This window comes from Amphibalanus amphitrite, unplaced genomic scaffold (assembly GCF_019059575.1).
Source record: "Amphibalanus amphitrite isolate SeventyFive unplaced genomic scaffold, NRLGWU_Aamphi_draft 000178F_arrow, whole genome shotgun sequence".
In the NCBI taxonomy this organism is placed as follows: domain Eukaryota; kingdom Metazoa; phylum Arthropoda; class Thecostraca; order Balanomorpha; family Balanidae; genus Amphibalanus; species Amphibalanus amphitrite.
In genome coordinates this window covers 756,943-775,132 of record NW_024881673.1, presented here as the reverse complement: position 1 = coordinate 775,132, position 18,190 = coordinate 756,943, and the positions used below count along the sequence as shown (strand labels likewise).

The 18,190-nt window shown below is 52.5% G+C and overlaps 1 protein-coding gene across 1 annotated transcript in view; it reads left to right on the top strand.

Moving 5' to 3' along the window:
• Nucleotides 1-13,941: 13,941 nt before the first annotated feature.
• LOC122383973 overlaps nucleotides 13,942-18,190 on the top strand; it is a 40,006-nt gene continuing 35,757 nt past the window's right edge. The window contains exon 1 of the mRNA XM_043370878.1: nucleotides 13,942-16,018. Coding sequence (XP_043226813.1) covers nucleotides 13,942-16,018 — 2,077 coding nt within the window. The remainder of the gene's footprint in view (nucleotides 16,019-18,190) is intronic.

Genomic DNA, 18,190 nt, shown 5'->3' with positions numbered 1-18,190 from the left:
GTCCAGCGCATCATATAGGACGGCACCACCATCAACATGCTGCCGATGACTGACATGTTCTGTCGGTCCCACCCAGTCCAAAGAGATGGAGTACAGCGATCATATAGGACGGCACCACCATCAACATATTGCCGATGACTGACATGTTCTGTCGGTCCCACCCAGTCCACAGAGATGGAGTCCAGCGATCATATAGGACGGCACCACCATCAACATGCTGCCGATGACTGACATGTTCTGTCGGTCCCACCCAGTCCACAGAGATGGAGTACAGCGATCATATAGGACGGCACCACCATCAACATGCTGCCGATGACTGACATGTTCTGTCGGTCACACCCAGTCCACAGAGATGGAGTACAGCGATCATATAGGACGGCACCACCATCAACATGCAGCCGATGACTGACATGTTCTGTCGGTCCCACCCAGTACACAGAGATGGAGTCCAGCGCATCATATAGGACGGCACCACCATCAACATGCTGCCGATGACTGACATGTTCTGTCGGTCCCACCCAGTCCACAGAGATGGAGTCCAGCGATCACATAGGACGGCACCACCATCAACATGCTGCCGATGACTGACATGTTCTGTCGGTCCCACCCAGTCCACAGAGATGGAGTACAGCGATCATATAGGACGGCACCACCATCAACATGCTGCCGATGACTGACATGTTCTGACGGTCCCACCCAGTCCACAGAGATGGAGTACAGCGATCATATAGGACGGCACCACCATCAACATGCTGCCGATGACTGACATGTTCTGACGGTCCCACCCAGTTCACAGAGATGGAGTACAGCGCATCATATAGGTCGGCATCACCATCAACATGCTGCCGATGACTGACATGTTCTGTCGGTCCCACCCAGTTCACAGAGATGGAGTACAGCGATCATATAGGACGGCACCACCATCAACATGCTGCCGATGACTGACATGTTCTGTCGTTCCCACCCAGTACACAGAGATGGAGTACAGCGCATCATATAGGTCGGCACCACCATCAACATGCTGCCGATGACTGACATGTTCTGTCGTTCCCACCCAGTCCACAGAGATGGAGTACAGCGATCATATAGGACGGCACCACCATCAACATGCTGCCGATGACTGACATGTTCTGTCGGTCCCACCCAGTCCACAGAGATGGAGTACAGCGATCATATAGGACGGCACCACCATCAACATGCTGCCGATGACTGACATGTTCTGTCGGTCCCACCCAGTCCACAGAGATGGAGTACAGCGATCATATAAGACGGCACCACCATCAACATGCTGCCGATGACTGACATGTTCTGTCGTTCCCACCCAGTCCACAGAGATGGAGTACAGCGATCATATAGGACGGCACCACCATCAACATGCTGCCGATGACTGACATGTTCTGTCGGTCCCACCCAGTCCACAGAGATGGAGTCCAGCGATCATATAGGACGGCACCACCATCAACATGCTGACGATGACTGACATGTTCTGTCGGTCCCACCCAGTCCACAGAGATGGAGTACAGCGATCATATAGGACGGCACCACCATCAACATGCTGCCGATGACTGACATGTTCTGTCGGTCCCACCCAGTCCACAGAGATGGAGTCCAGCGATCATATAGGACGGCACCACCATCAACATGCTGCCGATGACTGACATGTTCTGTCGGTCCCACCCAGTCCACAGAGATAGAGTACAGCGATCATATAGGACGGCACCACCATCAACATGCTGCCGATGACTGACATGTTCTGTCGGTCCCACCCAGTCCACAGAGATGGAGTCCAGCGATCATATAGGATGGCACCACCATCAACATGCTGCCGATGACTGACATGTCGATAGGCGTTATCACAAGTGTATTCGCGGCCATTGGGGCGACGTAAGAAAAGAAGAAAACAACTGGCCCCAAGAACTTTAAATTATCAGTTAGCATGCACCTTTTCCTTGTTATGTAGAAAATTTACCATTAATTGTTAGAGAAAATTGCATTTAAAATTTTCCATTTATGTTTTTTTTCATCGTTTGCACAGTATGTTCTTTTACTAAGCTAGAAACACTAATTAGAAATAGTTCCCGCATCATCAAGAACAATAGGGAAGGCTTGAAGTGAATACAATAATCTAAACGGTTTTGTAATCCATGTGAAGACACTTCTAAAATTGCCTTTAGAAATATTAAAGGCAAAAGTTCAACTTTTTCACAAGACGGACGTCTATAAACCTATTCAACGTGTGACAACTCAGCCGGTATTTCGTCGCCTACAGCCCAGCTTTCCCTAGTGACCGATAGAGGCGCTGCTATCGATGTCCGCCCGTGCCGCCTAACGTTCTGTCGGTCCCACCCAGTCCACAGAGATGGAGTACAGCGATCATATAGGACGGCACCACCATCAACATGCAGCCGATGACTGACATGTTCTGTCGGTCACACCCAGTCCACAGAGATGGAATCCAGCGATCATATAGGACGGCACCACCATCAACATGCTGCCGATGACTGACATGTTCTGTCGGTCCCACCCAGTCCACAGAGATGGAGTACAGCGATCATATAGGACGGCATCACCATCAACATGCTGCCGATGACTGACATGTTCTGTCGGTCCCACCCAGTCCACAGAGATGGAGTCCAGCGATCATATAGGACGGCACCACCATCAACATGCTGCCGATGACTGACATGTTCTGTCGGTCCCACCCAGTACACAGAGATGGAGTCCAGCGCATCATATAGGACGGCACCACCATCAACATGCTGCCGATGACTGACATGTTCTGTCGGTCCCACCCAGTCCACAGAGATGGAGTCCAGCGATCATATAGGACGGCACCACCATCAACATGCTGCCGATGACTGACATGTTCTGTCGGTCCCACCCAGTACACAGAGATGGAGTCCAGCGCATCATATAGGACGGCACCACCATCAACATGCTGCCGATGACTGACATGTTCTGTCGGTCCCACCCAGTCCACAGAGATGGAGTCCAGCGATCATATAGGACGGCACCACCATCAACATGCTGCCGATGACTGACATGTTCTGTCGGTCCCACCCAGTCCACAGAGATGGAGTACAGCGATCATATAGGACGGCACCACCATCAACATGCTGCCGATGACTGACATGTTCTGTCGGTCCCACCCAGTCCACAGAGATGGAGTACAGCGATCATATAGGACGGCACCACCATCAACATGCTGCCGATGACTAGCATGTTCTGTCGGTCCCCACCCAGTCCACAGAGATGGAGTACAGCGATCATATAGGACGGCACCACCATCACCATGCTGCCGATGACTGACATGTTCTGTCGGTCCCACCCAGTCCACGGAGATGGAGTCCAGCGATCATATAGGACGGCACCACCATCAACATGCTGCCGATGACTGACATGTTCTGTCGGTCCCACCCAGTCCACAGAGATGGAGTACAGCGATCATATAGGACGGCACCACCATCAACATGCTGCCAATGACTGACATGTTCTGTCGGTCCCACCCAGTCCACAGAGATGGAGTCCAGCGATCATATAGGACGGCACCACCATCAATATGCTGCCGATGACTGACATGTTCTGTCGGTCCCACCCAGTCCACAGAGATGGAGTACAGCGATCATATAGGACGGCACCACCATCAATATGCTGCCGATGACTGACATGTTCTGTCGGTCCCACCCAGTCCACAGAGATGGAGTACAGCGATCATATAGGACGGCACCACCATCAATATGCTGCCGATGACTGACATGTTCTGTCGGTCCCACCCAGTCCACAGAGATGGAGTACAGCGATCATATAGGACGGCACCACCATCAATATGCTGCCGATGACTGACATGTTCTGTCGGTCCCACCCAGTCCACAGAGATGGAGTACAGCGATCATATAGGACGGCACCACCACCAACATGCTGCCGATGACTGACATGTTCTGTCGGTCCCACCCAGTCCACAGAGATGGAGTCCAGCGATCATATAGGACGGCACCACCATCAACATGCTGCCAATGACTGACATGTTCTGTCGGTCCCACCCAGTCCACAGAGATGGAGTCCAGCGATCATATAGGACGGCACCACCATCAACATGCTGCCGATGACTGACATGTTCTGTCGGTCCCACCCAGTCCACAGAGATGGAGTACAGCGATCATATAGGACGGCACCACCATCAACATGCTGCCGATGACTGACATGTTCTGTCGGTCCCACCCAGTCCACAGAGATAGAGTACAGCGCATCATATAGGACGGCACCACCATCAACATGCTGCCGATGACTGACATGTTCTGTCGGTCCCACCCAGTCCACAGAGATGGAGTACAGCGATCATATAGGACGGCACCACCATCAACATGCTGCCGATGGCTGACATGTTCTGTCGGTCCCACCCAGTCCACAGAGATGGAGTACAGCGATCATATAGGACGGCACCACCATCAACATGCTGCCGATGACTGACATGTTCTGTCGGTCCCACCCAGTCCACAGAGATGGAGTACAGCGATCATATAGGACGGCACCACCATCAACATGCTGCCGATGACTGACATGTTCTGTCGGTCCCACCCAGTCCACAGAGATGGAGTCCAGCGATCATATAGGACGGCACCACCATCAACATGCTGCCGATGACTGACATGTTCTGTCGGTCCCACCCAGTCCACAGAGATGGAGTACAGCGATCATATAGGACGGCACCACCATCAACATGCTGCCGATGACTGACATGTTCTGTCGGTCCCACCCAGTCCACAGAGATGGAGTCCAGCGATCATATAGGACGGCACCACCATCAACATGCTGCCGATGACTGACATGTTCTGTCGGTCCCACCCAGTCCACAGAGATGGAGTACAGCGATCATATAGGACGGCACCACCATAAACATGCTGCCGATGACTGACATGTTCTGTCGGACCCACCCAGTCCACAGAGATGGAGTACAGCGATCATATAGGACGGCACCACCATCAACATGCTGCCGATGACTGACATGTTCTGTCGGTCCCACCCAGTCCACAGAGACGGAGTACAGCGATCATATAGGACGGCACCACCATCAACATGCTGCCGATGACTGACATGCTCGATGACGTCATCATCGAGTCATGACCAGGGCCAGATGACTTCAAAAAGTCCAGTCTATGCCAAGATTTAGCCAGGATTCAGTCCAAATTCGGAACACCACAGATCAAGCTGAAACTTTCACACAATAGAGGCTGTGACATACACAATCCACAGCCCGAGCCATTCGGTGACTCCCTCAGCCGTTTGACCTGCAGAGGTCAACAAAGTTCACGTGATGAACAGCAGATTGTAACCCGCCCAGTAAAGCTAAAGCGCCAAAAAATGACAACAGACGACTCGCCAGTATTACATCTTACTTTCTCGGTAGCAAACTGGTCTCCAAGGTCATGCGATGACCAAAGGTCATTTTTGGATATTTCGAAAATAAACCTGCACAGTGGTTCTCGAGCTTAACCCTCGCCGGACCTAATGGTTTTCTACATACGCGCCGGCCGAGGGGGGGGGGGCGGGTACGACCCCCCCCCCTCGCCGTTTCTCCCCTGGTGGAGCTAGTGCGTCGCGGAAAAACGAGCGTGTGCGGCGTGCGCCGTTACGAGACGCAGAGATTGGTACCCGATTTTAAGGTCCTAGGTCAACCAATGACCTCTGAGGTCAGGTCAAGTGCCCCAGTGTACGGTTCAGTTTTTGGTGAATAACTTCGCAAAAAACGGCCGCAGAGCGCCGATTTTGGCAGCATCGTGTTCGCCTCGCTCAGGCGCGTCGAATGATATACTTTTTGTCCGGGTCAGGTCAACTTGGGGTGTTGACCTCAGGTCAAGGTCAGGTCAGCACCCACAGGTCACGAAGTTGGTCGAAAGAGGTCATATCGCATATCATTCGATTCGACAGGCCTTCCTGAGTCCATTGGTGCCTTTCCCGACTCGCTAGCTCAATTTGATCAAGAGTTATTGATGAAAAACTAATTTGACCTTGATGACGTCATAAATGACGTCACGCAAGGTCAACATTGCAAAAGTGACGCATCTAACCTTGCAAGGAGTGCATCAAATCACGATTACGTGTGCTTGAGATAGTTGGAGATCGTTCCCGGCGCCAGAATAGCAGTTTGAATTTTTCCCCATTGACTTATAATGGTGAGGTCACGAAAATGACCTGACCTCATATGACCTTTAGGAAAAATCCGAGATATACAAGTTGTGGGACTTATAATGGATACTAGATCCTGCAAGTTTCATTTCCCTGTGACATCTCCTCTGGCAGTGAGGGCGTTGCGAAGTTGCGACATCTGAAGACCGTGCAGAGGTTCACTTATGACGTCATAGGTCAGTGACCTGACCTGACCCAAAAAAGCGGTTGGTGTCAAAAGATCCGGCTTGGATCAAAGGTCAGGTATGCCAAGTTTCCGCTCTCTATCGCCAGCGTGTTCGAAGCTATCACGAAAAAACCCTATGGGGGGGCGGCACCCGCCCCCCCCCCTCGGCCGGCGAGGGTTAAGCCTTTATTTTACGTTACCAAAGAGGTAGTTCCTTGACTCAGCTGAGACAAAATATCTCACTTTTTGCAAATGTTTTCGTTTCGTTTTTTTTTCGATGAAAAGGCGAAGGGTGAAAAATAAGTGGCCTCTCGAGTATGAGCTTCGGCCGAATTCCAAATCAAAGCACATCATCGGTCAGGTTATAAGCCGTAGTAACGTTCCTTGAAAACGGCTTCTCGATATGTGACCCCGTTTGACCTCAGCGGGACAAATTGTACCTACAAATAAACGCCACCCCATTCGTTGCAGCCCGGATTCAGCCCGTACCGTTCGGGGGCTGACTGACCTCATCAGAGTCAGGTCAGCAGTATATTGTCGGCCCCATGACCGCCAGGGTACCGTGCCTGCAGCCCCCCCCCCCCCCGAGACGCCAGTCGAGTTCACGTGACACAGGACAGAGTAAAAAACAGCCACGCCTTGATCGGATCAGTGAAAACGGGCTGGCCTTCGCTGGGCATTAGCTATATCAATATCGGACCAGACATTGCAGTGGAAGTTTCCCGATGAAGAGCCGTTAGCGTCGTGCAATATTTGAACGACGCCGCGTTATCGAGCCCACCTCGACTGTTCCGACGACAGGCTCTACAGGATTATAGAGGCCCGAGTGTCACACCACTCAGGGCAGACTCAGACATGAGGTGACCTGCAATCGGCGGATCAGCTATTGGCCGTCGGCTTTCAGCTATCGTTGGGGCTCCTGCGACGACCGGCCTCTCAGGTCAAACCCAGGTCACCCATGTGACCTCTGGGGCCAACTCTAGAAGCTAGAACGCAGGGGAGTTACATTATATGAGTTTTAACCCGCGCCCCGTTGGGCTCTGCCTAGCAACGCGCCCCGTTGGGGGGGGGGCAATTTGGCCCCCCTAAGATCTCGAGAACCACGCAACCTAGCGACAAGCGGCAAACGGTGTTGGAAAGCCCTATCAGGGAACTACCTTGTGACCCAATTTTATTGACCTAGGTCAAACCGATGACGTCACAGGTCAGGTCAAAGGTCGAATTTTCACCGTTTACAGGCATTTCAAGAAATACGTTGTAAAATCGAGTAAAATGCATTTCATTGAAAATCATCGATGTGGAAATGTTCTTCAAACACATATTTTGCTATTTGAAGTCACTGACATAGGCGGCGGAACGGGGGGGGCACCGGGGCACCGTGCCCCCTTGAATTCTGCAAGGGGGGCACCAATAGCAGGGTGCCCCCTTAAATTTGATGTATTAGTACCAGGGGCGGATTCGGGAAAACTCCAAGGGGAGGGCCATGAATCGAAGTGATGCCCCTACCTATGCCCAAAATTAAAACCTCAACGGATTTCGGCCACTTAATTTTGGTGGTGCCCTATTTTCAGTTTTTTTTTTTATTTCCTTTATTTTTGGTTAGTCATGTGATGACTGGTGCCCCTGCTAGGCCGCTGGTGCCCCTGGAAAGACTGTGGTACCTACCTACCCTGCCCCCCTGACAAGCCTACGGTGGGCCCTGACATGACTTAGGTGTCCATGGGCCCTGACAGGCCCGTGGTGCCCCTGACAGGCCTGTGGTGTTCTTGCTAGGCCTGTGGTTTCCCTTGGCCTTGGCAGGTTTGTGGTGCCCCTGTTAGAACGCAGGTGCCCTTGACAGGTTTGTGGTGCCTCTGACAATCCTAAATTGCCAACGACAGGCTTGTGGTGCCCTTGACAGGCCCATGGTGCCCTTGCGAGGCCGGTGGTTTCCCTGCGAAGCCGATAGTGTCCCTGGCAGGCCTCTGGTGCCCCTGGCAGGTCTGTGGTGCCCCTGGAAGACCTGTAGTGCTTTTGCTAGGCCTTTGGCACCCCTGGCGGGCCTGTGGTGCCCCTGTCGGCTGTCAGGCCTGTGGTGCTCCTGGCAGGCATGTGGTGACCCCAGGCCCTAAGTCATGACCCATGTGACCTCCACCCTGGGATTCGCCACTGATTAGTACTGCGATTGGCTTCTTGGGAATTATACATGTAGGATAAATGGAATTTATCAAACGACAATAAGGAAGAGACAAACACATAGGTACTTGAGGATCAGCTTAACCCTATTCCTGGCGGGCTCCGCCGGGACAAGAAACTGGCGGGGGGGGGGGCCGATTCGGCCCCCCCTGATATCTCGAGAACGAAGCAAGATAGCGACAAACGGTAAACGGCATCGGATACGCACGGTCAAGATCTACAATTTTTACAAGGGTCATTTTCAGGTCAGGTCAAAGATGACGTCACAGGGGTCGAAAAAGTCAAAATGGCGGCGCTAGATATGGAGAGAGTTTTTCTCGAATAACTTTCGAATTAGTCAAGATAGGAACAAACTAAGGGCATCATCGTGATCCTCTCGTCAATCCGCATCGAATGATATATATGTTGACCTCGAAAGGTCAAGGTCAAAGGTTGACCTCAGGTCACGTGACCTCGAGGTCATCATGTATATCATTCGATGCGTCTTGACGAGCTGAATACAATGAGACCATCCACGCGTCTGTATCTTTTTCCTGTACGGAGTTATTGGCCAAAAACCTTTGGTGACCTTTGATGACGTCACATGACCTCACAGCTGCCCAACAGCAAAACAGACCTCAAGGTAGTGAAGGTTGATCGTATATGAAGTCATGTATGGTATATGGGGCCATTCCGACCCGTTTTAGTGGTAAAAACAGGGAGTTGATTTTTCCCCCATTGACTTATAATGGGGAGGTCGCGAAATTGACCTGACCTTAGGTCACCGATATCAAAATTCCGAGGTAAACGAATTGTAGCTACTAATGACCTAATAATATCCTGCGACTTTCAAAGGCCTCCAACATCTACTGTAGCTCTGGCACGGTGACAAAGTTGCAAAAAAGTGACTTGAGGTTGGGTCATTCAGTGACCTGGTGACCTGACCTTAAAAGGTAGGAGGTTCAAACTTGCACACCATGTGTAAAATTGATGAGGTTATAGTCATACAAAATTTCGCGGCGCTATGCGCCGCGGTTTTCCCGCTATTCGCGAAAAACCTCAGGGGGGGGGGCGGATATCCGCCCCTCCCCCCCCGTCGGTGCGAGGGTTAAAGTTAACCACACATACGGGCAGGGGTAAAATTTTCCTAAAATGATTGTGGGTGCCCAGCTGTAGGGGCGCCCGGCGCCAGGCCGTTTTGGGGCGCGATGGATATTCTTTATGTGGGAGCCTAAATTAACACCGAATTTGATAACATTGCTAGCCGAATGGTGCTTCAAGTGCCGTGTCTGACTAAGCAAATACACGCTTAAAAGTGGAAACTGACCGGTAGGACGTAAAAATATGTAGAGAGGCGCCATTCAGCAGGAGGGGCACCAAATGTGGAGGCGCCAGACGGTTACGACTTACGAGGGCGCCGTGAGACGATGAGAAGGGTGCCATTCTCTTAGGAGGGAGCCGAGTGATTGAAAACGCTATGTGGTCCAGGGGCGCTAAGAGGCCAGAAGGGCGCCGCACAGTCAGTAGTGTTACGTTGGTGGGGACGTGGGGGCGCCAGATGGTTACGAGGGCGCCTTGAGATCATGAAAAGGGCGCCATTCTCGTAAAAGGGTGCCGAGTGATTGAAAACGCTATATGTGGTTCAGGGGCGCTGAGAGGCCAGAAGGGCGCCGAACAGTCGAGGGATGCACGGTGGACAGAGACATAAGGACGCGAGACGGTCAGGAGTGCGCCGTTAGACCATGAGAATGGCGCGGTGCTGTCAAAAGTGCGCCATTCTCCCAGAAGGGCGCCGAGTGATTAAAAACGCTATATTATCCATGAACGCGAGACGGTCAGGAGGACGCCGTTAGAGCATGCGAAGGGCACCGTGATCTCGAAAGGACGCTTGCAGCCTTGTAAAAGACTTGTGGGTGCATTTTCATCATTGTGGGGGCATAATTCAGGATTGTGGGTGCATATGCCCCCACAAAGAGATATAAAATTACACCCCTGCGTACGGGGGTGAACTGCCATTTTCGTTTAGTAAAAAAAAAAAAAATCATCGTGTCAGGGCTGTGACGAAAAATAAGTGGCCTAAATCCGATGAGAAAACAGGATTTGGGGGTACCCTAGGTTTGGCTCCTTGAGCCATGGTGCCCCCCCCCTTGTCTCAAATCGTTCCGCCGCCTATGGTCACTGATACCAGGTCAGGTCACAGAGGTCAGGTCACTGGGGGTCACAATATGAAAGTGTCGTGTGATACATGTTTTATGGTCCATTTTACATGACAAATGCGACTACGTGGGTCAGGCAGACTTTTGGGCCAGCTTAGGTCACGTTTTGGTCAAGGCAGGGCCTCGGCTAACATGTTAACTACTGGGGCAAATGCCCCAGTAGAGTCGAGGAATGCCCCAGTAGTGGTCAGGCCTTGCCCAACCTCCACAAAATGAGAATATATCAACATTAACGTACGTACATTCTTTCATTCGGAAGCGGTTGAAGACGTTTGTGGCAAGAAATCAGGGGCGGCGGAAGAGGGAGTGCACGGTGTGCAGCTGCACCCTCAATTTCAATCAAAAAACATAGGTGTGCATTGGCAAACATATCTTTTTGCACCCCCTAATCCATCTACGTTCGAAAGAGCGTCAAAAATAATGACGAAATTACCTCGGCCGCTTTTTTGGTCAGGTCAAAGGTCAGGTCATGGTGAAGGCAAAAGTTCGCCTATTTTCAGGTCGAATATCGACAGTTTACAAGATGCCGACGCATAACCCGGGAATCAATTAGGTACAGCTACAGCACCGCGGAAAATTGCATTTGATAGCCATATTAGCATGCTTTCTGGTTATTTCTCTTAGATTTGACCTAACGTCAACGGTTTTGCCTGCAAGGGGCAAAAACTACCAAAATATACGATTTTGGGGGGAACAGTTTTTCTGCAATAACTTTTGACTCGTGCCTTGCACGAGCTTTCTTTTACCGACATCGTGTTCCTCTCGTCAAGATGCATCAAATTAGCTACAATTTGACCTTGAAGGTCAACTAAAAATTCGACCTCAGGTCAAGGTCATGATCTGACCGGAAATTGTCATGTTGCATATCAGTCGATCTGATCGTCGAGCCAAACACAACTAAGGTATTTTCATCGCTCAAGCATGCATCTTTCAAAAGTTATTCGCGAAAAACTGTTAGATACCATTCGTGAACTGAGATTACCTCAGGGGCATAAGTAAGGGTCACGGGTGCTATTTTCATGTTCAGTGTGTCAAAGTCACGTACCTACGGTGTTTTATAGTCTTTAGAATGACTTTCGTCCAAAAGAGGTGGTCTTGAATTTTCTTCCATTGACTTATGATAGAGGTCGCAAAATTGAGCTGAACTTAGGTCACCGATATGAAAATTCCGAGATATAAATTTTGTACATGCTGTTGCCCTTATCAATCGCTGAAAGTTTCAAAGCGATCGGTCACTCGGTGTAGCTACGGCATACCTACATTGAAACATTTTATGAAGTGAGATCACTTGAAGGTGACCTGGTGACCTGATCTTGAATGACCTTGGTCTGAAAGTTTTACAACACGTGTAGAATTGTTGGATGATGGAGCGGCGCCGTTATTGAGATATCCGCGAAAAAAAACACAGGAAAACCGCAGGTGTTCAACCCCCCCCCCCCCCAGCAGGGCGCCAACACACGCTAACGATTTGCCCCAGTAGTCAAAATTCCTTAGCCGAGGCCCTGGGTCAAGCTCAGGTCAAGATCAGGTCAAGGTCAGGTCAAATTAGGTCTAATTTCAAAGTTGGTATTTTTGCATAAAATGGTATCGATTCGATGCAGCTCGTCACGGGGAGTTCAATGTTGGTCTTTATTTTTGCCCACGTGGTCTAAAATCGCTAAAAATTGAGTTCAAAAATTTGACGTCATCATTTTTGAACATTTTTTTCGCTATAACTTGGCCAAAAAAACAAGATATCGATCTGAAATTTGGTATGTATATAGAAGAGCACAGGTACTATCATATATATTCCGGTTTTGCGAAATGTGGATTTTGTTTGGATTTTGAGTTTTTCTTAAAAAATCATTTTTTTTTTAATTTTTGGGGGTCAACAACCCAAAATTTTGAAAATCCGAGATTGCAGTTTTGTAGCGCCGCTTTTTGTCTACTAGACCATATAAAGAACTTTGAAATTGCTTGGCAACTGTAAATTTGGTAAGCGTTTCAAGATTGCATGTTTTTTACTCATTTTTGCTCGAACATGACCTCAGTTTGACCTCAATAACTCCTGACCTAAGGTGACCTAAGACTTGAAATTCGGTGTGAAGGTGTCAAATTGATGCCCGGGAAGGTACTGAAAATTTGGCGGCGCTGCGCGCCGCCGTTTTCTTGCTATTCAGGAAAAAACACAGGGGGGGGGCAAAATGTCCCCCATAACGGGGCGAGGGTTAACGTCGCCTGTTTAACTGAATTTTGAGCTGATCTCTAGAAGTGAGAGTAACGTGTAAATCAATGCTGACAATCCTCCAAACGCATCGTTCGATTGTCGTTCTCGGCATTTCGGAAGCAGATTCACAGGCATGATAGGCAGAACGTTGTGAAAGCAACAAGTGGTTATTTATTTGCAAACAGCTCCCATTGGCACAAAATGATCACTGAAGTCGCCATCCACATGTATATACAAACGGCGCTTCCATGCCAACCTCCGGCCGCCGGCGACCCGATGTATTTACAGCACGAGACAACTCGCGACAACGCGCTGTAGGGGCACTTTCTAAACACTGAATACATTTAAAATCGTTGTATTGTGCTTGCATGTTACCTACGTTTGATGGCTGGGTCTTCACTTCCAAGCAATCACCAATCACCGTTCTGCAAACGATGTTGAACCGTTAGTTTTCAGGATAGGTATGAGCTGCGTGCCCCCCCCTCTAGCTCCCCCTCCCCCCCCCCCACAGACAGCAAATGGTTCTAAGAAGTCGTTTATTCAAATATCTTTACGCCGATGTTCCAGCATCACCGCACTCGGTGCTCATTGGACGTTCCAGTATGGACGGACGAGTCCATTATTGTGCTCATCCAGACGGGGGAGGTAGTTTCCATCCCCGTCGTGTATAAACAGCACTGAACAAGGCAATTATGTTTGTTTGCAACTAACAAGGCTAAAAAATGATTCATTTTGTAATGAATAGATCGGCGCAGGTACCACCTCTGGTGTGTGGCCCCTAGCCGGCCCGGCTCGTCTCTGTGTTGGCCGTGACGCCGGCAGCCGGAGGTGGCCGCCGGCCGGCTCCAGTCGGCGCCGCGCGCCTGTCGCTGCCGGCGGCCGGCGGCTCTTATCGGGGCCGCCGCCGGCGGTCGGTATATCAGCAGCGGCGCCGGCCGGCACCGGCCAGTCCGTCTGTGACAGTGACCAGTGATACTAAGTGATTAACCAGTGACCTGTACAGCAAATAGACAGTCATGAGTAACATCCTTGACGCCATCTCTGCCCTCAGGCTGGAGCAGGGGAGGAGGCTGGTGGGGACTCTGAGCCCCGCGGTGCAGCAGCTGGTGGAGAGGTGCGGGTCGGCGGCCCATCTGGTCGCCGACACGCTGCTGGTGGCCACAGACCTGGTGTGGAACCACGGCCCGGGACGACAGGCGTACATCACCGGCGAGGAGGTCGGTGACGCCGTCACTGATCTGCTGAGCCGCCCTCTGCTGTCGGCGCTGGCGGAGGTCGGGGCCGCCGCCGCCGCCGCCCGGTGTCGTCACTGCCAGCCCCGCCAGCCGCTCCGGCTGGTCACCTGTAACAGGTCGGGGAGCTCGGCTGAGGGGCTGTCTGACGGTATCATCGGTAAGGGGGGCACGTCAGACTACGACATTATGTTGGAGTTTGACGGCCCCTTCCGCTGGGCGCCGCCGGGCGCGGAGCCGGCCGACATCGAGCCGCGCTCTGCGCCGCAGCTGTGGGCCCGGCCGACCGACAACGCCGGCTTCGTGACGCTGCACTGGGTGCGGACGGACCGGTGCGGCCACGAGGAGCCGCTGGAGGCGCTGCCGGCCGACTCCGTCCGTCGGCTGATGCTGGACTACTGCCGGGTCGGTATGACTGGTGAGATCACCCCCACCGGCCCGGCAGTCAATGTCAAAAGGCCTGGTGAACAACACGGCGGCATAGACCTCGTCTTCTGCCTGCTGGTGCGCGGCTGGTGGCCCGCGCCAGTCTGGCCCGACGGCGCCCCCTGGGACACCAGTTTCGGGGTCCACCTGGTGCCCACCGGCCGGCCGGGCAGTAAGACGGAGTTCATTGAGTACCGCATCTCGCTGTCTCGGGCGGAGCTGCTGGCCGTCCGTCAGCTCTGCCCGGGGCTGCGGGCTGCGGTTACAGCCCTAAAGGCCATCAAAAACATGCTGAAGGAGAGCGGGGTAGCCATCGGCGACTTAAAGTCGTACTTCATGAAGACGGCGGCGCTCTGGGTGGCCCAGGAGCCGCACGGTGGACCGCGGACGGGCGTCACGGACGGCGTCCACCGGCTCCTGGACTGGCTGGAGCGGCGCCTCGATGACGGAGTGCTGCCCTGCTTCTTCTACCCGGCCATTATCGTGGCGGCGGAGCTGACCGCGGACCAGCGGCAGGCCATCATCGGCTCCCTCCGGCTGGTGAGGGAGCACCTGACACCCCTCCTGATGGCCTGCTGTGAGAAGCGGTTAGACCTGGACATCCTGCTGGAGGGGCGGCCGACGGAGCCGCTCTCAGAGCGCCAGCTGCGGCTCCGTCTCGGACGGACGCTCCTCCGGTCGGCAGTGTTGGCCGGTATCAGGTTCCGCCCCACGGCTCCCTGCTGGGAGAGCTGGTGGAGTGCCGCCATCCCCCACCTGGCCCGCGCGGCCCCCAGCCTGCTCCAGTGGTACCACTACAGTCGCTCGGGGACACACCGCCAGCAGTGTCTCCTGCTCATGGCCTGGAGCGTGGTGGACCCGGCGGACCTGGCGGACGGCGAGCCGATGACGTCACCGGTCGGTGACGTCACCGTCACGCTCGATGTGACGCCGCTCACCCGGCTCCTCACCGACTCCGACCTGGTGTACCTGCTGGGCGAGCCGGCCGCGGTGGCCGCCTGGTGTCGCCGGGAGCGGCCGGCCGGCCTGACCGCCGAGCCGGACACGCCGCGGGGCCGGGCCGAGCTGCTGCTGCGGCCCGAGCTGCTGCTGCGGGCCCTCGGTGAGGCCGTGCCGTGGGCGATGGACGTGTGGCGAGAGACGGACCGGGAGATGAAGGAGGCCTGGGAGGGGAACTTCCGACCACCGGCCACCTACCAGCGGTGCCGGGAGGTGTTGGAGCGGGCCCTCAGCTGTGACCTGCAGCACAGGCTCCGTGTCGATCTACCAGAGATGGACGGCCCGACGGTGGTCGCCACGGCCGGCCTCTGGCGCCGGCGGACGCAGCAGCTGCTGTCCGGTGACCGGCTACGCGCGGCCTACGACGCGGCCGTCGGCCGGTGGCCGGACCGGTGGCAGCTGCTGCAGCATTACCTGGCGGAGGACGACACACAAGGTAAGTCCGCCGCCGGCGCCGCCGCGCGGGTTTCGCTTTGGTAGCCGAGTTACTGACTGAATAAATGCTACTTAGAAATACAGGCAAAAGCAAATGGATCAACCAGGCCGCGAACCCGCTACCTTTGGGTTGGAATCAAGGCTATATAAACCAGGTAGAACGCTCCGGGAAAAAAGTTGGAAACAATAAATTAGTTGCGGCATTCCCTGATGACGCGAATGTGGGTCAGCGGCCGGCGGCCGGCCGCCGCTAACACTGTATGAGGAGGGATGCGCGGAACTTTTGCTTGTTGGTGATTGCGCTAGGCAGTTAAATGGTAATGTTAGGATATGTTTCGAAAGTAAATTGAACGACGCTTCGAACGCCGTCAATGAATTTGCGATACGACGACTATTTGTTTAGTTAGAGCCGGCGAACTTTTACCTTCCGACCGCGCGCGGAGGCGATATGGTGCCACACTGGCGGTTTTTACGATAGCTCAAAATTCTTTTGAGATAAAGAGATGAAATTTGACATGTCCTATCTTTTGATCAAGCTGGATCTTATGGTACAAGTCGCATATTTAAGGTAGGTCAGGTTGTTGACCTATGTTGTCGCTCGTGAGCCTCTGCACAGTCCAAAAACAACGCAATTTCTGAACACTCAGTGCCAAGAAATCCTTCACAGAAAGATGACACTTGGCAGAAAGAAGAGTTGTCGGTTTCTTACCGTTCGTATGTGTCGTGTTTTCACAAGAGTTTAGTAAGGTCAGGTCCGTCACGTGACCTCCCCTCATAACTCAATAGGTTTACTATCATAGAAGCGTTTATCAATCGCCGGAAATCTTAGCCAATCCCACTGGACACTGGATCCATACCCACATGGGGCCCTCCTGACTGGCCACTCCCTCTGAAATCCACAATAACATTGGGCTGCGGCCACGGTTATGTATTAATGCTTTTCACTAACAGAAATACAACTTCAACCAGCACAGTGCACGCCGCCACAACAGTCCGACCCACGTCCCTGATATCGACTAGCTCCCGGCCGAATGCACATACGCGGAGCCAATCAGTCCGAATGTGATCTGCAGCTTACAATTGCTGTGTCGCATGGCGCATGGCACAGGACGATTCCTAGCAGCTGTCGGCTGGAGTGGAGAAACAGCACGTTGCGACACACCGCGCCGGCGACAGAGCTCAGCAGGGCTGGTTGGAGGCTGGAGCCGGAGGTAAGGGCGGACACAGGCACAGACATTGCAGGACACAAGGCTGCGGAGTCGGAGTCGGAGTCGGAGTCGGTCGGAGTCGACAGTTGTGACCGGAGTCGGAGTCGGAGTCGATTTTAGAAACTCGAGCCGGAGTCGGAGCCGGGAGTTGGAGTCGGTCGGAGTCGACAATTCTGCCCGGAGTCGGAGTCGGAGTCGGAGCTGGTTTTTGAAAGCCGGAGTCGGAGTCGGAGTCGGAGTCGCCGAAAATCCATCGACTCCGCAGCCCTGGAGGACAAATAACAGGATGTCAGTTAGGGATATAATTCAAGACGAATGATTCAAGACGGACTGAAATAATACACATTTTGCTCACTTGGATACCAACTTCAAACTTGACGTTTATGTATAGCACCATGGAAACAATGGGCACACAGGAAAGAAACAAAAGATGAGGCTTTTTTAACTCAAGGAAGTAAAACAGCCCGAAGTGCAGGCAAGCACATACTTTTGGTAATAGCTATCAGCTGTCCTACTCCTCTTCTCCCTTCATCAACTACTGGACACATTTGAAGCATCATATATAGCACCAATGTCCATAACCAAAGCTTGCAAGTAGTTTTAACTTCTATGAAGCCAAGGAAAATGTGCCTACATCATGCATGTAAACTCAAAATTACACATGCATGACAAAGGAAGCTCATGTAAAGAGAATAGTTGACAAAAGCATCTCATGGTTAAAATTATTCAAAACTGCACACAGGGCAAACATAAAAAGCAGCAAGTGTACTGTTCTGTTATGCTAAGAAATAATCCAAAACAAAATACAATCTTTTCATGTTTGAACTGGTTGCTCTAGTTCTTCTATGCCCCTTCATCCATATTTTGATTACAGATGGGCTGTTACTGTAGGCTGATGAAGTGACACTTGATTGCCTTTGTGCGAGTTTCAGTTGCAGCCTCCTTGGTACTGCACTGGAAAGCAG